The sequence below is a fragment of the Pollachius pollachius genome, assembly GCF_949987615.1.
Source record: "Pollachius pollachius genome assembly, chromosome: 8".
NCBI classification, from domain to species: Eukaryota; Metazoa; Chordata; class Actinopteri; order Gadiformes; family Gadidae; genus Pollachius; species Pollachius pollachius.
Genome location: NC_136941.1, coordinates 26714651 through 26738653, shown reverse-complemented (window position 1 = coordinate 26738653; position 24003 = coordinate 26714651). Strand labels below are relative to the sequence as shown.

Here is a 24003-nt window from a genome sequence, read left to right as displayed (position 1 = left end):
AGGTACAGGGAGGAGCAGGAGGACATGTTAACACCGCCAGGTCACACTCACAGAGCACTCGGCTCTCGTTCTTGATTCGATTTGAACGTGATTGCGTTGAAGTCCTCCATTACCACAAAGATGCCTCTTGCAGCGGCCCCCGTGTGGCTGCTGCTGATTGGCTCACAGGCCGACTTGAACTGGAAGGACTGCACGCGGGCGTAGATGGAGTTGTTGTAGAGCGCGTGCATCAGATAGGGGTCGACGTCTCCGAAGAAAAGGCCCACCTTTTATTGGGAGAAGAGAGAGGAGGCAGCTGAATAAACTTTAGAAGGACAAGAACTACACAACAGTTTGTCTGTTTACCTTCAGCTGTTCACCTTTTGTTCTCCTCACTACGTTCTTTACACTCTGATTTTACAATATTAATGGAAAGTTTACCTTCTTCCAGTGGTCTCTCTGATTGGACATGACAAGGAATCCCCCATCATCGATCAGATAACAGAGCAGGTCCTACACACACACACACACACACAGAAAATGACCTCAGATAACAGCAGGCCCACCACACACAAATATAGTGACATGGTGAGCCCAGTTGACAGCTGAAGGAGCAGCTGGGGGCCACAGTAGTCCCTGACCAAACCACGGCCCGAGAGGCTAAGACACAACATTTCACACTGAGACAAAGGCTGCCATGACATACATAACATTTGAACAATGTCTGCCCTGCATTCAAACGATCGGTCTCCATATTAGCTATACATGTTAGATTTCTATATTCTTATAATGAATATTTATATTATACTATAGAGTTGAATTTCTGTTGGAGCGACTACTGCTAGGCTCCGCTGTAGCTGGCATCAGAAGGGTGACTTGACTGTAATGGTCTATCAACACCTTCCCACCCGGATTCCTCACAAGCATAAGATAGTAGTTAGTTAGTAACACTAGCCAGTCAGCTAATGATCGCCCGGGGACTGGGGGGCTACGTGTGTACACAACTCTTCACCTCACACCAGGCCTCACGGCAGGAAGGTCACACGCATTACCCCACACGGAAGGATGCTTCCCACACAAGGCAGTCCCAGCTCCTTCTCAATGTGGGATGGATGGGTCTGTCTATAAATGGGAGAATAAGTGAGAGGCTTCCCTCAGAGAGAGCGATAGGCATGCTTACGTCCGTGTTCACTTCACAGTCCATCTCACAGCTTCTGGAAGGCCCGCACTGTGTGAAGAGAGTTAAAGGCACCGTTAGTAAACAGAGATTCACTAGAGGAACGCAGCAGCCAGAAGATTAGGACGGGGGGGTTGAACGTACCTTTTGTGACCCCTGGCGGCTCTCCGACACATTGCTGGCCAGGATCTTGAACTTGTCCACCCATGCTTCCAGGTCGAGTTTCACCCCGACCACTGATTAATGAGAAGGTCCACACGATCAGAAAATTATGAATCTCCAGTCAGAGCATTTCATTTTGTGAATGCTGTCTGGACGTAAAGAGAGGTTTAACACATGAGTTTTATTTTATTTAGATTGACCTAGTAACGTTGTAGTGTGGACATTTAAACACTAAAACATGATTGATCATTAGACTGTAAATGATCAAACCTCTAAATCCCACTGAAGGTCTTGAGGTCTAATGTCGGGGTATCAACAGACTGAATGAATGAAGGAATCATACCTGCAGGTTTGAGAAGCTTGCCACCTAGATTGACCTCCACAGCAGAGCTGAGTAGGATTCCGATGGTGCCATTCTCTTCCCCGATGTCATCCACGGCTGTTTACGGAGACGGGCGGACGGACAGACAGAGAAACAGTTTAGAAAACATTGAGGAACACTGTGACCCACAAAAAGATTTGTGTTAAAGCACAGGTTAACATTTTCCTGTGAAGGCTGGGGTTTCAGGTTAGGGACGCACCGATCAGGTTTTGTTAGGCAGATCCCGATCACTGATCTGTGTGTGATCTGCCAATCCGATACGATCACCGATTTCTTTTAATAGTGAAATATATATTAATAGGATGTTTCTTATGAAAATCATTTTGCCGATAATATGAGCGTTTTTAGTTAGTTTGCTTTAAATGAGAGTTACTTAGTCGAGCTGACGGAAATGTGTCGTTGGTAACTCATGTAAACAGACCACTACAGAGTTTAGCTAATAGGGGAACCACAGAGCAATAAGGAGTTTAGTTTGGACTAGTTAAGATGGTTTAATTGACCGTTTCTATAAGTTTAGCAATAAAGTAACATCCATTTAAATTAACATCACTATCAAAGAAGAAGGAATGAGTGGGATTACATTTATTGGATTGAGTCAGGCCAACCTACTCACTCCTCGCACTAAAGAAAAGGAGCTGTAATGGACAATACCATAGCCTTTATGGATAATACACACCGACACAGATTAAATCTAACATATAATAAAATGTAACAGTATCACCTGTGATACGACTGCAAGGATGGCTGCCGGCAAGAAGCAGATTTTGTCAAGGACTCAGAATGTTCATTGGTCATTTTCATGAGATGACAGTAAATTGTATAACCGATAACTGACTGATTAAATGCGTGTGTCTGGATTATTTACGAAGATGGTGTGATATGCAGCGTTTGTGTGTGGGCTATGTGGGAGATGCTTACTGTGGGAGTGTGCCTGGATGATGGCTGCTTTAAGCAGCCTCACCTGGCCGAGTCTGATTTGACTCTGGGGCTGGGTGAGGCTTCACACCTGTTGAGCAATCAATGTGCAACAGGTTACACCGGCCATCTCCCGACACACTCAGGGAGGGGTGTCCTGCATGGCAACATGGAGCACCAGCTAATGTATCATTTTATACAAATCTTTAAATAAACCACATTTTCAACATCACGACTACACTGGCCAGTGTCGCAAATACCATGCTTGTTTAACCTGTGCACACTGGTCTCTCAATGTACAGATGTGCACATTGAGAACAGATGTGCAGCAACAGGTGTGCAGCCTCCCGCAGCCCTCGAGTCCAGTCTTGGCAGCTTAGACCAGCAATCATCCACACACATGCACACTCATATTCGTCTGCTTAGCTTCCTGCAACGTGGCACAAGGCTTTTATCCAGATGTACAGCTGTGTAGTATATCGGCTGTACACTTTGAGGCTGCAGGTCTCGTGTCTTATGATTTTAAGTAGTCAAGCAAGACGGTGATAGCCTTTGGCTACATAAATTATTTAAGATAAAGATCTAAGATAAGATACACATTATTATCCTTGGAGGGAAATTTGTCTTGGACTCCATTTATTGGGATTTAATTAGAGGGTTTTGCATCAGTGCCCATTAAAGGAGAGCTATCTACGGCTTCATCTCCAGTTCAGACCGGTTGTCCAGGTTCAGCGAACAGCGCTGATTAAAGTCTAGCTCTTATCATGATACTATAGGCAATGCTTCGTCACGCCATTTAGAGGGGCTAAGACATGGGGATGTGGGAATAACGTCAAGTCTAGGTCTACTACTTGCATCGTAAACCTTAATAAAAGAGCAACAAAAACCACAAAAAGATCATTAAAAACAGATTCCATGGTTGAGTGAAACCTCCCTTCATTGGGAGCCAGGATGAATAATGTTAAAGCAGGATAACATTAGTCTCAGTGACTGAATCTAATGACGGTCTTGGGGCCCTATTTTAACGGTCTGAAACGCAAGTGAGAAGCTAAAAACTGAAGTAGCTTTGTGAGAGGGTCTCTGGCGCTATTGCTATTATACCGGCGGATAAATTACTCTTGCGCCTGACGCAAATCTAAAAAGTGTGGCCCTCAAGTAGCCTAACTCCCAAGCCCCCAGGAACAGGATATCAATCAAAGGCTCATAATTATCTTTATAACATGTACTAATAAAATGTAAGTTTTCTCTTTTCAAAACGCCACCTCAAGCGTTTTATTAGCCATTTTATTTATTTATTTTTTGCAGGAGGAGAGGTGGGCAGCTGAAAGGAGTCGTAGTGAAACAAATGTTGTTTCGGCCCGGCATTCGCGAGGGCTCAGTGCACGGCTCCGTTAACTTCTCGTGTCCGAGGCTTTTCCTTTTACTTAACATGAATGATGTGATGTATTTAGGCTTTTTATCACTTAAAGTCTCCGAGGGATGTGCAGACAGACCTCTTGCTTATGATGCTACAATGCTAAACAAAGAGAATATTTCTGCATCCGGCGCGTCATGCACTAGGGCGTGGCTGGCTCCCAGGATGCAGAAGCAAATCTCTCCTTGATGTTGCCCTGCGCCATTGAGCTGTTTTCAAAGGAATGAATGGGCGCCATTTTTTTATCCGCTGTCCTTTCTTTAATAGGTCCATGCTAATCACCCGTAGGTGTGGTTCGGGCGTAACATGCAGTAAACCAATGAGAGTGCCATCTCCCATCCCCTTTAAGAGCCAGGAGCGCATTTGAACCTGATGAGTTGATATTTTGACAGCGTGTTTGTAGTCTCCGATGAGACAGATGCCTGACCACATGGATTTTAAACTTCAAATGGCTCAGTTTATGGCCAAATAATGTGGCCTAATTCACACATGGAATAGTGTTTCCTTCTTCAACTTAAACGCAAATTTTGGCAAAGAAAACCTAACACACATATGATGTGCGGTCCTGTGGCCGCAACTGTGGGTCTATTTAATGAATGCGGCAATACATGAACAAACATCGTTTCTTACCACTATTGTATACATTATTGTTATCGACACATCGATACATTACCATGGACAGTATTATGCGTTACGTGTTTAATTTGCGTGTGTTTAAACAGATGGAGGAATCATTCATTCTTTTTAACACTCACTTGCATTAGTTTTGTCACGATCAAACACTCATCAATCTTAAAAGTTATGGGCTTGTACACGATGTCTGGGTCAAGAAAATATGTGTTTGCTGTACGGTGTTTGCAGATGCATTGATTTAAATACAACTTATTACCTCTGTATCAGCTGTTCTTTCCCAAAAGATTTAACCAACGTTATTATTTACCCTAAAACGAGATTTTGTTTTGGAAGGCTAGGATATAGCCTACATTGCTTGAGTTTATTATTGTTATTATTATTATTTTAACACATGGCATAGCCTACTACAGTGTTCATTTATGCAGCCCCTCTGGAAAAAAAAGGTTTCCACATATCACATCATCATCATAGTATTTCAATTAGGCAAATCGTTTGCATGTATGTGCTGTGTATAGCCTACTAGTGTGTAAGCAGTTCCAACCAGCCATGGTACATCAAAATAGCAACACCAAATGCGCTATCCGCTAGTGCAGTTAGACCAGGTATTTGTCGGTCAGATGCGCAACTGCTTTATCGATCTGTAAGATAGCACCAGAGTTGTAGCCTGGCTATTACCAGACCCTGGGGAAGCTGCCATCATTTTCTTCAGCACTAGAGGCGTGATCAACGGGCCTCGTTCAACTGACTCTGTACGCGATTGGCTGCTTGCCGTCGCTTCCCTGTCGTCATTGTGTTAAACCAGCCAATAGCGCGCCAAGGGGAAAAGCCAGCTTGGTGATTGACTCCCGCAAAAACGTATTATTAACCAGACCCTTGTGCAGGGCAAACTCAATTCGCCGAAAGAATGGGCGGGGCCACCCAGCACCATGTCTCATTTGCGCCGGAATGCGCCTCTGCTTTTCGCCGACACGCTTCTCAGGGCGCAAGTTTAGTGGCGCAGGTTTGCTGCGGGGGAAAATCGGCTTTGCGCCGGGTGTAAACTAGCAAAGATACATGCGTTGGTGTAGAAAGTCAATTGCGCCGGATGCAAGATAGGGCCCTTTAAGTCATGTGAATAGCTCCAGCAAACAGCCAATTTGGTTGATTCACGTGTTTAGGTTGTAAATCTGAAAAAAACGATAACAAAGACTTGTAATCGACCTTCACAAACGTGCTGCGAGTAGTGATCTAAGTCCAGCTTTAGGGTTAGCTAGTGAGAGCGCAGGATAGGGTAAGGGAGAGTGGGAGAGAGAGAGAGAGAGATAGATTATGGTTAAGGTAAAGGAGAGAGAGAGAGAGAGAGAGAGAGAGAGAGAGAGAGAGAGAGAGAGAGAGAGAGAGAGAGAGAGAGAGATTATGGTTAAGGTAAAGGAGAGAGAGAGAGAGAGAGAGAGAGAGATTATGGTTAAGGTAAAGGAGAGAGAGAGCAGGATGTGGTAAGGTTCAGGGAGAGAGAGCAGCAGAGGTGATGCTCACGGTCTCTCTTAGGCATTCTGAACATGTAGCCCTTGTTGTCCAGGCTGCGTCCGTAGTAGGTGGACTTGTAGGGCTCTGGATCCTCATGCCAGGACTCAGCAGCCCTATACAACAATAAAGTAAAACAATACTACTGTAAGAGTCTGTTGTGTGTGTCATGGTAAGGAGATGTAGTTCAGTTCAGAGATAATGACTTCTTAGTGAAGTACTGATATTCCCGGAGTGTCAATGAAAGTGTTTCCGATGTCAGCTTAGACGCTGTGCAGCCTATCCGTCAAGCCAGCGACCTATCACAGTGATATGCAGGGGATAGCGTAACCATGATTGGTTAAGTGGACGTGTTCCTCCAGTGAGGGGGCACGTGAGAAGAGGAGTGTGAGGCAAAAGGCTAAGGCCAGGCCAGTTCAGCACTTAGAAGTTTGTTATTGTTTCTGTGTGTGCAACGGCTAACAGTAGCCTGTGTTATTCTCTAAAATAAAGTGTGTTGAGGGCCGTTACGGTTCAAATGGATGTGGGCTGATGGAAGGTGTTGCACCATGACTCACATGTTGGGGAACACCCTGGTCACGCCACCATCTGTTGAGGCAAACACCGCCAGGAAGCCATACCTACAGGACGCAGAGTCAAGCAGAGTTCTGTAGTGACACTCTGTAGGACATATGCAGGAACGGACGGTGCTTTTCACAGTGAATAACCACAATGTGTCCCCAGTGCTACTGGTACTCAACTGCAAGTATAACATTCACGCTGGTCATTCTGAACATAACAGCAGCGGACGACCATGCAGTATGTGCTGATTTGAATTGCAGGGAAGGTGCATTGAGGGTTGAATCACATTTCATTTGATATAACAAATAAGCCCTCAAGATACTTTTTTCATTGAAAATCGAGTATAGAGTCTTCCCGGCACAATGTTTGGCTTCCATGTTATTGGTTAGGGGCACCTCTATTATATTATTTACGGTAGCAGGAAATCGACTTGTGTGGACTTCCTGGAAACATGGACCTACCGGTAAGGCACAGACTTGGAAAACAGTATTTTTTAATATGCTAACTAAGTTGTTGATGCTTCGTTCTATGTGTAGGGACCCTAATCATGCTACTGCAGAGGTTTGGTGCTATTTTGAGCAATATTAGTGGTTAAAAAATGCCAATTTAGAAGTGTTCGCGGTGCCCCTAACGAATAATATGAGGCTAAATATTGCACGGGGCAAACTCTATACTCGTTTTTCAACTAAAAAAGTATCTGGAAGGCTTATTTGATGGGTATACATGCCAAAACAAAGACCCTGGGTTCAATTTTGGCCGGAATTACACTTCAAGCGACTAGCATTAGCATATGAAGGAAACCACTCTAAACGGTAAGCAAGTTTCTTTACTTACGAATGTATATCTTTGTTCTTCCACACTCTGGAGGCCAGCTGTCCAATGATGCCAGAATCCAGAATGAGGTTGTGGATGATGCCTTGGTCACCTGAAACACACGCAAGCAGTTCATGACCTCCCACAACCTGAAAGATGTACAGATATGGTGTCCTGGTTTTGTACCAACACTCACAGTCCTCAGATTCTGGAGTGATGTCCACCATGAGAGAGAGAAAGTTCTCCAGGAACTGTGTATTGTTGTTGGAAAGTTGAAGACGCTTGCAGTATTCCCTTAAGAGTTATATTGCAAATGAATACTACAGTGAAGACTTCCTTCAGTTTGACTTATAGTGGAGGCAGCATGAGGATGAGGTTACCTTGGAGCCAGAAACACGTGTCCTGATGATTCAAATGAGCTGGGCAACAGAGACTGCAGATCTGTAGAGGAAAAAAGAACAGGAGATTTAAGGCGTTAGTACACAGGTGAGTACACAGGTGAGTACACAGGTGAGTACACAGGTGAGTGCACCGGTTTATTACACAGTTGAGCACACAGGTTCATTACACAGGTAGGTACACAGGAGAGTACAAAGGTATATTACACAGGTGAGTAAGCTGGTGAGTACACAGATTTTTTACACAGGTGAGTACACAGGTTCATGACACAGGCCACACAGAGAAGGGAGTGTGCTGGAATACTCACACTGGAGCTGGAGCATCACGTCACTCAGGTCTGCCTGAATGTAGTACTCATTGTAGGGGGGTAATACCAAGCCCAGGCTGCAGAGGGCAGCATTGGGAAACAGATTACATGAAATTGGATCAAGTCTGGAAATACGGTCAGGTGTCATTGGTAGGGATTTAAAATCCCAACTCACCTGTAGTCTGTGCCGTTTATGGGTGTCCAGGTGTACCCCCTGTAAGCATCATCAATGTATTTCTGTAACAGAAAAAAAGGTTGATACCCAAATTAAATCAAGGTTTGTAAAAATAATTTAAATGCACGACAAGCCTTGCAAACAACTAGATGAATGTTGAGTGTCCGTGTGACGATGTTGGGAATCAATAAAAAAACAATCAACACAACCGTGGACTGTAATCATTGGAGTCAAAGCTTGGATTTGCGACAATAGAGTGTGTTCGCTGTGACAGAAGGCAGGGAAGGTCTTGTGATCTACCTCATCATGTAAAGCACCATCTGGAAGTTGTATTGAAATAAATGGTCAATGTTTTCCTAATAAACAATGATAATTTCTGTTAAAAAAATAGAACATTTTCCAAAACTATAGCATGACCAGGGTTGGGCTCCGGTGTGAGTCCACCCTGGAACACTGCCCTCCACTGTCCTCCAACTCCCGCTTTACTCCCAGTATAGAGACGGCTAAAACCGCTGAGTGTGTTCGAGAGAATAGCTGAATTTGCATCATCATCCGTTGCGCTGGTTCACATCCCCCACGTGAACCAGCGCAGTGCGCACCAGGTACTAAGGTACACACTTCCTAGAAAACTACTGCTTCACACACCCAGAGACTGCACACAAAGTCCCTAATGCAACGTCCCCTTACCAATGTTAGAGAGGTCATTTATACTGGAATCTACATCAGCTCCAAAACATGCGCTACTTGTCAAGAGCCGCAACGTACTGACATTGAAAGGAATCCTATTAGCAATGTACATTTAGGAGAGCCTTGTTGTCGAGGGTTGAGTGTGGCATGACCTCAGCATGTACAGTGTCAGTGACCTCATCATGTATAGTGTCAGTGACCTCATCATGTATAGTGTCAGTGACCTCAGCATGTACAGTGTCAGTGACCTCATCATGTATAGTGTCAGTGACCTCATCATGTATAGTGTCAGTGACCTCAGCATGTACAGTGTCAGTGACCTCATCATGTATAGTGTCAGTGACCTCATCATGTATAGTGTCAGTGACCTCAGCATGTACAGTGTCAGTGACCTCATCATGTATAGTGTCAGTGACCTCATCATGTATAGTGTCAGTGACCTCATCATGTATAGTGTCAGTGACCTCATCATGTATAGTGTCAGTGACCTCATCATGTATAGTGTCAGTGACCTCATCATGTATAGTGTCATGGTGACCTCATCATGTATAGTGTCAGTGACCTCATCATGTATAGTGTCAGTGACCTCATCATGTATAGTGTCAGTGACCTCATCATGTATAGTGTCAGTGACCTCATCATGTATAGTGTCATGGTGACCTCATCATGTATAGTGTCAGTGACCTCATCATGTATAGTGTCATGGTGACCTCAGCATGTATAGTGTCATGGTGACCTAATCATGTATAGTGTCAGTGACCTCATCATGTATAGTGTCAGTGACCTCATCATGTATAGTGTCATGGTGACCTCATCATGTATAGTGTCATGGTGACCTCATCATGTATAGTGTCAGTGACCTCATCGTGTATAGTGTCAGTGACCTCATCGTGTATAGTGTCAGTGACCTCATCATGTATAGTGTCAGTGACCTCATCATGTATAGTGTCAGTGACCTCATCATGTATGGTGTCATGGTGACCTCATCATGTATAGTGTCAGTGACCTCATCATGTATAGTGTCAGTGACCTCATCATGTTTAGTGTCAGTGACCTCATCATGTATAGTGTCAGTGACCTCATCATGTATAGTGTCATGGTGACCTCATCATGTATAGTGTCAGTGACCTCATCATGTATAGTGTCAGTGACGTCATCATGTATAGTGTCAGTGACCTCATCATGTATAGTGTCAGTGACCTCATCATGTATAGTGTCATGGTGACGTCATCATGTATAGTGTCAGTGACGTCATCATGTATAGTGTCAGTGACCTCATCATGTATAGTGTCATGGTGACCTCATCATGTATAGTGTCAGTGACTTCATCATGTATAGTGTCAGTGACCTCATCATGTATAGTGTCATGGTGACCTCATCATGTAGTGTCAGTGACCTCATCATGTATAGTGTCATGGTGACCTCATCATGTATAGTGTCATGGTGACCTCATCATGTATAGTGTCAGTGACCTCATCATGTATAGTGTCAGTGACCTCATCGTGTATAGTGTCAGTGACCTCATCGTGTATAGTGTCAGTGACCTCATCGTGTATAGTGTCAGTGACCTCATCATGTATAGTGTCAGTGACCTCATCATGTATAGTGTCAGTGACCTCATCATGTATGGTGTCATGGTGACCTCATCATGTATAGTGTCAGTGACCTCATCATGTATAGTGTCAGTGACCTCATCATGTTTAGTGTCAGTGACCTCATCATGTATAGTGTCAGTGACCTCATCATGTATAGTGTCATGGTGACCTCATCATGTATAGTGTCAGTGACCTCATCATGTATAGTGTCAGTGACGTCATCATGTATAGTGTCAGTGACCTCATCATGTATAGTGTCAGTGACCTCATCATGTATAGTGTCAGTGACCTCATCATGTATAGTGTCATGGTGACCTCATCATGTATAGTGTCAGTGACCTAATCATGTATAGCGTCATGGTGACCTCATCATGTATAGTGTCAGTGACCTCATCATGTATAGTGTCATGGTGACCTCATCATGTATAGTGTCATGGTGACCTAATCATGTATAGTGTCAGTGACCTCATCATGTATAGTGTCAGTGACCTCATCATGTATAGTGTCAGTGACCTCATCATGTATAGTGTCACTGACCTCATCATGTATAGTGTCAGTGACCTCATCATGTATAGTGTCATGGTGACCTCATCATGTATAGTGTCAGTGACCTCATCATGTATAGTGTCAGTGACCTCATCATGTATAGTGTCATGGTGACCTCATCATGTATAGTGTCAGTGACCTCATCGTGTATAGTGTCAGTGACCTCATCATGTATAGTGTCATGGTGACCTCATCATGTATAGTGTCAGTGACCTCATCATGTATAGTGTCAGTGACCTCATCATGTATAGTGTCAGTGACCTCATCATGTATAGTGTCAGTGACCTCATCATGTATAGTGTCATGGTGACCTAATCATGTATAGTGTCAGTGACCTCATCATGTATAGTGTCAGTGACCTCATCATGTATAGTGTCAGTGACCTCATCATGTATAGTGTCAGTGACCTCATCATGTATAGTGTCAGTGACCTCATCATGTATAGTGTCATGGTGACCTCATCATGTATAGTGTCAGTGACCTCATCATGTATAGTGTCAGTGACCTCATCATGTATAGTGTCAGTGACCTCATCATGTATAGTGTCATGGTGACCTAATCATGTATAGTGTCAGTGACCTCATCATGTATAGTGTCAGTGACCTCATCATGTATAGTGTCAGTGACCTCATCATGTATAGTGTCAGTGACCTCATCATGTATAGTGTCAGTGACCTCATCATGTATAGTGTCAGTGACCTCATCATGTATAGTGTCAGTGACCTCATCATGTATAGTGTCAGTGACCTCATCATGTATAGTGTCATGGTGACCTAATCATGTATAGTGTCAGTGACCTCATCATGTATAGTGTCAGTGACCTCATCATGTATAGTGTCAGTGACCTCATCATGTATAGTGTCATGGTGACCTCATCATGTATAGTGTCAGTGACCTCATCATGTATAGTGTCAGTGACCTCATCATGTATAGTGTCAGTGACCTCATCATGTATAGTGTCATGGTGACCTCATCATGTATAGTGTCAGTGACCTCATCATGTATAGTGTCAGTGACCTCATCATGTATACTGTCAGTGACCTCATCATGTATAGTGTCAGTGACCTCATCATGTATAGTGTCAGTGACCTCATCATGTATAGTGTCAGTGACCTCATCATGTATAGTGTCATGGTGACTTCATCATGTATAGTGTCAGTGACCTAATCATGTATAGTGTCATGGTGACCTCATCATGTATAGTGTCAGTGACCTCATCATGTATAGTGTCATGGTGACTTCATCATGTATAGTGTCAGTGACCTCATCATGTATAGTGTCAGTGACCTCATCATGTATAGTGTCAGTGACCTCATCATGTATAGTGTCAGTGACCTCATCATGTATAGTGTCAGTGACCTCATCATGTATAGTGTCATGGTGACCTCAGCATGTATAGTGTCATGGTGACCTAATCATGTATAGTGTCAGTGACCTCATCATGTATAGTGTCAGTGACCTCATCATGTATAGTGTCATGGTGACCTCATCATGTATAGTGTCAGTGACCTCATCGTGTATAGTGTCAGTGACCTCATCATGTATAGTGTCAGTGACCTCATCATGTATAGTGTCATGGTGACCTCATCATGTATAGTGTCATGGTGACCTCATCATGTATAGTGTCAGTGACCTCATCATGTATAGTGTCAGTGACCTCATCATGTATAGTGTCAGTGACCTCATCATGTATAGTGTCAGTGACCTCATCATGTATAGTGTCAGTGACCTCATCATGTATAGTGTCATGGTGACCTCATCATGTATAGTGTCAGTGACCTCATCATGTATAGTGTCAGTGACCTCATCATGTATAGTGTCAGTGACGTCATCATGTATAGTGTCAGTGACCTCATCATGTATAGTGTCACTGACCTCATCATGTATAGTGTCAGTGACCTCATCATGTATAGTGTCATGGTGACCTCATCATGTATAGTGTCAGTGACCTCATCATGTATAGTGTCAGTGACCTCATCATGTATAGTGTCATGGTGACCTCATCATGTATAGTGTCAGTGACCTCATCGTGTATAGTGTCAGTGACCTCATCATGTATAGTGTTAGTGACCTCATCATGTATAGTGTCATGGTGACCTCATCATGTATAGTGTCATGGTGACCTCATCATGTATAGTGTCAGTGACCTCATCATGTATAGTGTCAGTGACCTCATCATGTATAGTGTCAGTGACCTCATCATGTATAGTGTCAGTGACCTCATCATGTATAGTGTCAGTGACCTCATCATGTATAGTGTCATGGTGACCTCATCATGTATAGTGTCAGTGACCTCATCATGTATAGTGTCAGTGACCTCATCATGTATAGTGTCAGTGACCTCATCATGTATAGTGTCAGTGACCTCATCATGTATAGTGTCATGGTGACCTCATCATGTATAGTGTCAGTGACCTCATCATGTATAGTGTCAGTGACCTCATCATGTATAGTGTCATGGTGACCTCATCATGTATAGTGTCATGGTGACCTCATTATGTATAGTGTCAGTGACCTCATCATGTATAGTGTCATGGTGACCTCATCATGTATAGTGTCAGTGACCTCATCATGTATAGTGTCATGGTGACCTCATCATGTATAGTGTCATGGTGACCTCATTATGTATAGTGTCAGTGACCTCATCATGTATAGTGTCATGGTGACCTCATCATGTATAGTGTCAGTGACCTCATCATGTATAGTGTCAGTGACCTCATCATGTATAGTGTCAGTGACCTCATCATGTATAGTGTCATGGTGACCTCATCATGTATAGTGTCATGGTGACCTCATCATGTATAGTGTCAGTGACCTCAGCATATATAGTGTCAGTGACCTCATCATGTATAGTGTCATGGTGACCTCATCACATGCAGTGTCATGGTGACCTCATCATGTACAGTGTCTAGTTTAGGTACTTACGTCATCAATCGACTTCACAAGCGTTTTAATCTGCATTTCCCCCGGCCTGCCGTCAATCATCTGTCTACGTATCTACGTAAAAAAAGAGATGGTGGTGAACACACGACATGAACTTGTAATGGTTACACTTAGCAATGCCTGACCCAGTGAGAGATGCCAGGAGAGATCACCTCCTCCTTGTTGGGGTCTTCCACCTCTGCGTCGAGGAAGTCCAGAGTCACCGGCTCTGGGAGGTCATCAAGCTAAAACAGCGTCACAAAAACCATCCGTCTGACATGAGCAGGGCACCCCAGCATGGATACTGGTTGAACATAACAATTCAATGCATGGAATGGAATGCAACGGAAATTGACACCAATACAAAGTTCCACACTCTTTCACCCAACATTTGATCTTCTTTCTTTCTTTCTTTATTCTCAGAGTTGCAAAGGATGTTTGGATAAAAGGCGAGCAGACTGTTATTTATGATCATGTATTCACCTTTGGCTGAAGATTAGGGTGTAGTAGAAGATACCCATTTGGATCAATGGCAAATATGTATCCATTGGCACCAAGCTGTTAATGAAAGCAATGAAAATATGAAAATATACATATTGGCCATTGTAAGCTCAGTAAAATAACATACATTTAGACTCACATTATATCGTGGAGTAAGTCTCTTGATCTCATCAAGATGTACATCGACTCCCATAACCCCAAGGATTAACTGGTTCTGGTGGGAGAAAAACTGAAATTAATAACAGAAATTCAACCACAATCCTCCACATCATTCCTTTAAAAAGCCATAGTTATTAAATTAGGTAACGCTTTACAATAAGGGTACAATAATTAACCATGAATTTAAGTAAGTTAATAAGTAATTTAAGCAATAAGCATTAACTTACAATTAACAGTTCATTATCAGTTAGGTACTGCTCTAGTAACCATCAATTAACATTAGTTAATACAGTAATAAGCGGTATTATATATTAGCATAGGGTTTAGGGTAAAGATATGCTTTAGTGGGATAAGGTCACCTAGTCTAACCCTATTAAATAATAGATTTATTGAATACATGAGTGAACAGGAACAAATGATTACTAGACCATTAGTTAACTGTTTATTAAATGTTAGTTATTTACTTATAATGCATTAACTAATGTTTGTTGATGGTTCATTATTTAACCTTATACCTTAGTGCTACCTTAAATGTTTACAGATCATATGAAAGAAGGATATAGCAAAATATATAAATAAATAAAAAGATATCTCTGTAAAATATCATTGCATTAGACCATGCAGCAGATGGGTTTCCATGGCAATATCTATAAGTACCTGTGAGTTTCCATCCATAGTGAGATTGAAGACAGGCAGAGTACCGGTCACCACCATGCCAAGACCCTTTAAAATCAACATTAAACAAATCTCTCATCCAAACCCCGACCGACAAACAGAAAAATAAAAAGAAATCCTCCTGGAATGAAGGGTGCATTACGGGCGGCGGTACGTTGTAGACCTACTAAATGCCAACAAAGGGCGGATAATAGTCAGTCCCATGGATAAGAATGGTCTTTGGGTGGCTAGCACTGAAGAACAATGTACTGACTCTCACGTAAAGGCTATGATTCATTCAATGGGCCAGGCCGTCCACTGAAGAACAACGTACTGACTCTCACGTAAAGGCTATGATTCATTCAATGGGCCAGGCCGTCCACTGAAGAACAACGTACTGACTCTCACGTAAAGGCTATGATTCCTTCAATGGTCCACTGAAGAACAACGTACTGACTCTCACGTAAAGGCTATGATTCATTCAATGGTCCACTGAAGAACAACGTACTGAGTCTCACGTAAAGGCTATGATTCATTCAATGGTCCACTGAAGCGCTGCAGCGCTGGCAAATAAAGGATTGCTCTTCCATTCCTATTGTCTCATAAAACATTTAATTAGTTGAAATACTGAAGGTACACGGTAAATCAGAGTAGCATATTCAATGAGTACAAATAGGTAATATCCAGGATGTCAGAAATGGTCAAACTAAATTATAGAATCTGTCACTCCTACTTTCACAGGACTCCAGCAAAGCAGTGTCAAGGCAAGGACGCGTTCTTTAAATGCATGAATGAGAGACACGAGGTGATGGAGGAGGTGAGGTTGGATGAGGGATGGGGGAGAGTTGGGTAACCGTTCATCGAGTTTGGAGTTATTTTTCTGTTTGTGCTTTGACGTTGACGGTCTTATGAAAAGAAGGACCATTGCTTTTGAAACAACTAACCCATGAGACTCTTTCACAAATGTATATTGGCTTTTATAAATGTAATGTAAATACGAATGTTTAGTAAGTCGGGGGCGAGGACCAATAACTTTACCATAAAAAAGACATAACAAGAAAAAAAACAGGAAAATTCCTATATTTCTTTCAAATAAGGTAAAACAGACTGATTGCCTTCACTGTAGGCGCACCGATCATGTATAGATTTGTGAGCGATTGTGCTACCATATAGATTACTACATTATAATATCTAGTCTAAACAGCAACAGACGTGCTGTGATAGTACTGTAAAGTACATAGATGTGTCTATGTAATGGATCCAGAGTCCTCGCCCAGGCTCTTACCAGGGCGTCCTGGTAGACATTGGTCCACTGCACCTGCTTGGCGATACCCCCGGCCAGCACCATGGGGCGACCCAGCACGTCCAGGTACTCCTAAGCACAGGGCAGTAACAACAACCACAGCGGTGGGCAGGCTCATCAGTGGAGCAGAGACATAACACCCCAGAGACATTGGGGAGGGGGGGAGTCAGCTGCTGTACACACACCAGACAAACCCACCTGGGTGTTAATCCTTATAGCGCAGATGGAGCGGATCTCAAAATAGTAACCTGGCAGGGGAAGGAAGGAGGGAGACAAACGAGACAACAAGAGAGGGAGGGGGAGAGAGAGATTCTATTGATTCAGGAGCCAAAAGGGTTGATCAATACGGCACAATTTACTAGACATTACAAGAGCTGTACATTAACACTTAAAGATACCTAAACTGGAATACTATTTGCATTAAATATTGATCTTTATCTCTGTTTTCCGGAATGATTTAAAATGTCGATTGTCCATTATAAGATGCCCCTGATACCATTATGCAATACCGTTCAAATTTGTATTCTACTTGGATTTTGCCATTTTATGTACCCCACTATTTAATAGTCCAACCTTTTTCTAATTTAAATACAGAGATTTGTTGTGGATGTACTGAGAATTAGGTGTAAGATACATCCTTTTAATTATGCATACTATGATACAACATTTATATTGCAGTTCTATTATTATCTTTCTAGAATGGCACATGACTTATGCTCTGCATGTGTCAGGAAGATCAGCTCCCTGAGCCCTTTAATGCCATTGCTATCCAGAGTGCATTATGGATATGTATAGCACTTCAGAAACGACAATGCAGCATTACTTCACCTTAGAGTCCATGAAAGAGCTATTTCCACCTACCTTTATTGGTGCATGCTATCCACTGCAGGGGTGTGACATCATAGTTGTGTTGACCGACAGAGAAGGTAAATACTCGAACCTAAAAAGATTGGACATTGATCGTTAAAAAGGAAAGCCAGAAAATCAGTATTTGAGGGTATTTATAACTGTGCTGAAGACATCAAGTTCCCAAGGCTTGTGGAGAAACAAACGGTTTTATTAGGCCAGTTGTACTGCACGAAGATATCCTGCGCTCTATCCTCCCCGCCGTCCGTGAATAACATTATGATTTTATTGCAGTTTGCTCGAGGGACGTTTGTCTTCTGCAAAACATGTTGTTTGCGGAGAGAAGGAGAAAAGAGAAACAACCAGAATGAAATGAGTTGAACCCAGGCTGGTCTAACTGTGTCCTACGATTTAGCTAACATCTGATTTAGTCAAGTAAATTGTAAATTGTAAAGGACAAAAACAGGAACGGCGATGGAGTTTTTGAAACAGATACAGCTTAAATTTGGTTAGCAATGTCTGGCTTTTAGTAACTCACATTCAACAGCTGGTTGAAGGCAAAATGAAAGCCTGACTTGTAGTCAGTCGTGCCTTTGGCTTGCATTTGCTGCACCGCATCCTTGAAGATCTTCTTGTTGCGTATGTTGGCCTGGACCAGATGTTTGAAGCAGGGGACCACAGCCTCTGCCTTCTCGTTGAACTAAGCACGGGGAGAAAGGAGCCTTAGCCATGTTTCTGATGGAGAGAGACAGACTGCAGTGGAGTGGAGCCCAGCGATGGAGGAATCAATGGGCAAGGTCGATACTTAGTGTAGTGGATACGGACCCTTGCCACGTTGACGTAGTCGTCGTCAGACAGCGTGTCTAGCATCTCCATCACTGAGGCCTTGATGAGCTTCAGAGTCAGGCCGCTCACACTTCCGCTCCTGGAGACAGAGCCAGTTTTGGGAACAAAGTCAGTATGTGTGGTATCGATTTGATTATTGGCTGCATTTATTTCGTTTGTTATTACCAATTTTTATTGTATTGTATATCACTTGGATAGGATTAAAGACTACCTTGAATAAATATTTCTCATTGCTTTTATTTGGTCTCTTTGGTTTAAGGAAGACATATTATGGTGTTTTCCCAACAGGTAAACATAGAATATGAGTTCCAGAAAACCTGTTTTTGAAGCTATTTGCTGGAAATAGCTTTTAGGAAAACAAATCTTGCCTACAGCTATTCCCCTCTGTTTCAGTCCCTTCAGAATGAGCCGCTTCTGGTGTCTGTAGCTTTAATGCAAATGAGCTGCTGCCCATTGACCAATGAGCTGCTGCCCATTGACCAATGAGCTGCTGCCTATTGGCCAATGAGCTGTCAGACTGAACCACCGCATGGAGGAGAAGGGATTGTTGACGTTTGCGGACTCCTGGAGCTCTATATCTATATAATATAATATAATAATAATATTATACATGGGTATTTATATAATATTATATATAATATCACGGCCAAAAGCTATGTGCGCCTCGGATGATATTATGAATCATATGAATCATAAAGACTGCGTCTGACGTCTCTGGTACTTCCACAACAAGTTAAGACTCTAGTGGGGAATATCTCGGCCGTGGTTGAGAAGGATTGGGGGAAAGGAACTTTGGCCTTGACTCTCCGGAGTCCATATTGAACTGCCTCATGGATGAGAAAGGGATTGTACTCCGGCAGCTCAGCTCCCGGAGTACAATCCCTTTCCCCTCCACGTCGCCTCCTCCGGACTGCCGCCGAAGCTCCCCCGCTGGAGCTCCCGGACTGCCACCAGAGCTTCGGCAGCAGTCCGGGAGCTCCGCCTGACTGCCTGTCAGGCAGTCAGGCGGTCGCATGGCAAACTGACAAAAATCTATTTTTGTATGAAATGCCTGCTTCTGAAATGCGCGAACATCTCCGCCCAGTGCTCGTCCGCTGGTCCAAATAATCTTTGCTATGCTCTGATTGGAGGGGAGTGGGGAAGTGGGAGGTAACATTAAACTGTGCCCCCTTCCTACGTAGGAGGGGGCGCCGAAACTGACTCGCTCGTTTGGTAACTGCAGGCGGGGTATTTTTTTCATAGTTTGTATGCGTGTGGGAGCACCAGAGACCCAAAACAACACCCCAATCTCAGGAAAAGTGTTGTTTTCATAATATGTCCCCTTTATGAAACAATTAACAGCTGATAGTATGAATAAACATCTTCTAATTTGAATACATTTTTGGACTTAATGGCCGACTGGTGAAGAATGGAAGAAACTCCCTGCTAGGACGGTGTGGCTCTAAGCTCATTCTCACTGAACTGTTGTTGTATATCATCATATGACAGGAGTGGCAGTACGACGATTCTGACAGGGCAGAGAAGTGTATGTGCAGGTGTTAACTTTCAGGATGAACAATAAGTGATTGGAACTCATCGATATTGAGTGGATCTTTAAAACTGGTGGTTGCTAATGTGTTTGTTGGTAATAGATAAAAATGTGTTCACATTCATAATTATTCATGTTATTTTACTCACACATCGACCAGAATAACCATGTCTTTTGGTGATGATGCCCCCTGAATGTACCTGTAACACAGAGAAACAAGGTAAGGCTCCGTTATGAACGCAAACCGCTGACTTAACTGTACAGGCATTCAAACACAAACACAAACGCAAACGCAAATTCAAAACACAAACAAAAACAAAAACGCAAAACACGAACGCCAAATACAAACACAAACACATAACACAAACGCAAACTACTAACACAAACACGAACACAAACGCAAACTACAAACGCAAACTACAAACACAAACGCAAAATACAAACACAAACACAAATTCAAAACACAAACGAAAACGCAAAATACAAACACAAACGCAAAACACAAACGCAAAACACAAACAAACGCAAACAGAAACACAAATTCAAAACACAAACGCAAACGCAAAATACAAACACAAAACACAAACGCAAACGCAACCTACTAACACGAACGCAAACGCAAACTACTAACACAAACACAAACGCAAACTACAAACACGAACGCAAACACAAAATACAAACACAAACGCAAACACAGGCTTGGAGGCAAGGGCAGTACCAGGGCCGGCGCCTGACATCGTAGAGGTCGATCTTATCAGGAGCTCTCCAAGGCGTGGCTGAGGAGACCGAAACAAGATGTAACATCCGGCGCAGGGTTTACATGTCAGGTGGAAGGGTGGTGGTGAGGGGAGGGCTCTCACCGGGGTAGTAGCGGGTGACGCCCGTAGCGCTGCCAAAGGCCTGCCAGAGCAGCGAGGGGTCCTCCCGGCTGTTCTCCATGAACACCTTCTCCAGGGCCTGCGTCCAGTTCAGCTCGTTCAGGATGACAGGGGCTGTGAGTGCAGAGGGGAACACCAGCCGGAGAGAGACCGATCGGCCATCAGACACGTCTAGAACCCATCAATCATACGGTGTTAAGAGAGGAGAAGGAGATCCTGCAGGGGAGCCTCTTGCCTCCTTTGTAGATGTCTGTAGGGATCTGAACTGCAGTGTAGGAGTAGTTGACGTTGTTTTTGAAGTTTGGATCGTAGACAAATTCCAGCTTGATATGGGACGGGTTTTCCATGTCCCCATCACCATCCATCAAGTCCTACCAGGACACATGAAAACATATGCATCCGCTTAGTCTGTGGGTCCCACTAACATCATACATAATTAAAATGTGGCAAAGTAAAGATGAAAAGCAGTGAAAATAACTGCAACTGAATCTCATTTTTAAATATGTATTCTCAAATGTATTCCAATTTGTATCCGACTCACGTAGTCCAGCTCTGCCTTTGAATCATAATAAGCCATGTCCAACTCCTGTACGACAGAAACATACAGACAGGAGGATCAAACCATGTCAACGCCAATCCTTGAACCAGAATGAAGGACCTCTTTCAGGCCTCTGAGAATTAGTGTGGCTCTTGTTCAGGCCAAAAGAGTTCCACGCTTTTTGCCCATACCATGGGGATGGTTTAGTGATTTGTTTTTTGGTTGGATAACTTTTTGTTGAATAACTAGGATTAATGGCTGGATTTGGTACTCTGTGCTGAATTCTAATCAAACTGCTTTCTCTGCCATTGCCATGTGCGTGCCTGCGTGCATTCGTGCGTGCGTGTGCATGCCTAGGTGCGTGTGTGCGCGTGTAAAAGCACATCCCCTAAACGTCCATCACTTTAACTCCTCATCCCCAGAGTGTGGAGATGAGCGGATGGCTTTCAGCCGGGGCGTCAGCTGCTTCGCGCATGAGGAGTTCACAGCGGGAGTGATGATGCCCATGGTGAACGGCCCCTCATGAGAGAGACAGAGTGGAAGGAGGCATTCAAGGGGCCCGAGGTATGGGGAAATTCAATGGGCTAATGAAGCAGACCGATCGGAAAAGTAGAGTGAGCGTGGATCAGCTCCGAGCTGGACATTAGCTCTCCCTCCTATCATGTCAACATCTCCCACCCTGACAGAGCTGGGGGCCCGGGCCCTTTATCTTTACAGGGAGAGACCGGAGGCATGAGGGCCTCTGGTATTAAGGTCAGCGGTTCTAGTTCTCCTGCAGAGAAGAAAACACTAGCTCAGCTTTTTCTTCTTCAAACCTGTTTGGTTATAACTCAGGTCCTGCACACTAAAAGTATGCAATATATTTGGTAGGTAATGTCTGCAGTGTGGTACATATCATAAAACACAAATAATGTCACCCCCTCCCCAAGTTTAAGTTGAATAATGTATATCTTATATAGTGTTTCATGTCGTTGCAGAGCTTAATATAGTGTACTTTTTTTGTGAGCAGCGTAATACAATGTAAAACAAATAAGAAATGTGGATTTCACCCTAATGTTTCAATTGAGTATGAAAATATAGTTCCTTTAGTATATTCTTATAGAATATTATCACATCTGCTTTTCTTATATAATCAAATATTGTATCATTATAATACAATATTTAAGTATATAATAAAAGAAGATGGTTTGTACATGTTTTTGTTTCAGTGTACAAGGAAATCAAACTCTACATAAAGAGAGCTTCAGGATTTTTCCATCTAGACCGTATTTGCTGATCATTTTAGGTCTAATGGATCTAAACTAATAATGATAATCTGCTGAACGGGCTGCAATGTAATCCTTGGGAAAATTATGCGGGGTGAATGTAAAAGGGTTGTTTTTCCACTGATTATATTCTATCATTATGGAAAGGATCCCTACAAAGAAATCACTTTTTTTCTTTACCTTTAGCTTGATCTGGCCTGTTTGTTATCGTGTCCAACTAAGGCTTGTTCAAGGAAAAGTCTCGCTCTGAAATCTCATTGTCTCAACTGCCCCCTTTTGAAAGGTGCATGATACTTTTTGTGTGTCACAGAAGCCTAACCCTCGCTCGGAACTGGACATTAACATAAACTGCAGGCCAGACAGAGCTCCGTCCATCATGTATACAGTGGTGTTAGTGTCACTGCCCCTTTTATAGTAGTGTTGATATATATTGTATAGTATTTAATTGTATTGAGTGCCGGTTGTGTATGGTATTGTGTTTAGTGCAACCAGGTCTCACACTAAATTGTCCATGATATGCCCTATATGACGGATTTTGCTCCAATGGTCTCACAGGGATCCGTGAATATATATATTTATATATATGTATATACACAATATGGGAATGGGAGCATTTCTCAGACTTTTTCGTCATCCACGGAACAATATGTAAACCCATGTATTTTGAATGGGAATATTTCTCAGTGCTCCAAAGAACGAAACAAGGGAGAGAGAGCGAAAGAGAGACAGCGAGAGGGAGAGAGAGAGGAGAGAGAGAGAGAGAGAGAGAGAGAGAGAGAGAGAGAGAGAGAGAGAGAGAGAGAGAGAGAGAGAGAGAGAGAGAGAGAGAGAGAGAGAGAGAGAGAGAGAGAGAGAGAGCTTCAGAAGGGGTGTGCGCAGATAGTACAGTGCACCGTATTCATATTGCATATATCAAAACCACAAATGCAACAAGAAAAAGGGTCAAAGCTTTGTATTATGGATACTCCAATTTTTGCAGCAGATCATATTTATATTATATATATATATATATATATATATATATATATATATATATATATATATATATATATATATATATATATATATAGTTGCTTCGAGGAGGTCTGGTGGACTCTGTATATAATAAATGAATAAATAACTATATATATATGTTTATTACATCCCACTGCGCAATGAGTCGTCGGAGTGACGTCTTTTCTGTGTCATTATTGGACGTCAAATTTCGGTCCACTGAATGGGTTGTTTTGTTACGCCAGGCGACGTCTACCGAACGTCTAATGTTGACGTCCTTCGGAACTCTGTGTAAGGGCTATTTATAGTCCAAATGTGGCCG

The 24003-nt window shown here is 42.9% G+C and overlaps 1 protein-coding gene across 1 annotated transcript in view; it reads right to left on the bottom strand.

Annotated features, from left to right (window-relative positions):
- The window catches only part of cacna2d2b (calcium channel, voltage-dependent, alpha 2/delta subunit 2b), a gene marked incomplete at its 3' end in the record, with an annotated part of 56006 nt that overhangs the window by 4896 nt on the left and 27107 nt on the right, over positions 1 to 24003 (bottom strand). The window contains exons 5-32 of the mRNA XM_079742013.1: positions 21427 to 21471; positions 21121 to 21256; positions 20868 to 20999; positions 20726 to 20783; positions 20157 to 20207; positions 18459 to 18558; positions 18172 to 18333; positions 17840 to 17950; positions 17649 to 17727; positions 16986 to 17035; positions 16770 to 16859; positions 15488 to 15553; positions 14811 to 14885; positions 14654 to 14728; positions 14344 to 14415; positions 14174 to 14245; positions 8421 to 8482; positions 8246 to 8322; positions 7920 to 7980; positions 7736 to 7833; positions 7561 to 7651; positions 6723 to 6785; positions 6178 to 6281; positions 1662 to 1757; positions 1301 to 1392; positions 1160 to 1207; positions 421 to 492; positions 114 to 266 (exon numbers count right to left, since the gene is read on the bottom strand). Of these exons, the coding sequence (XP_079598139.1) occupies positions 114 to 266; positions 421 to 492; positions 1160 to 1207; positions 1301 to 1392; positions 1662 to 1757; positions 6178 to 6281; positions 6723 to 6785; positions 7561 to 7651; positions 7736 to 7833; positions 7920 to 7980; positions 8246 to 8322; positions 8421 to 8482; positions 14174 to 14245; positions 14344 to 14415; positions 14654 to 14728; positions 14811 to 14885; positions 15488 to 15553; positions 16770 to 16859; positions 16986 to 17035; positions 17649 to 17727; positions 17840 to 17950; positions 18172 to 18333; positions 18459 to 18558; positions 20157 to 20207; positions 20726 to 20783; positions 20868 to 20999; positions 21121 to 21256; positions 21427 to 21471 (2391 nt within the window). The remainder of the gene's footprint in view (positions 1 to 113; positions 267 to 420; positions 493 to 1159; positions 1208 to 1300; positions 1393 to 1661; positions 1758 to 6177; positions 6282 to 6722; positions 6786 to 7560; positions 7652 to 7735; positions 7834 to 7919; positions 7981 to 8245; positions 8323 to 8420; positions 8483 to 14173; positions 14246 to 14343; positions 14416 to 14653; positions 14729 to 14810; positions 14886 to 15487; positions 15554 to 16769; positions 16860 to 16985; positions 17036 to 17648; positions 17728 to 17839; positions 17951 to 18171; positions 18334 to 18458; positions 18559 to 20156; positions 20208 to 20725; positions 20784 to 20867; positions 21000 to 21120; positions 21257 to 21426; positions 21472 to 24003) is intronic.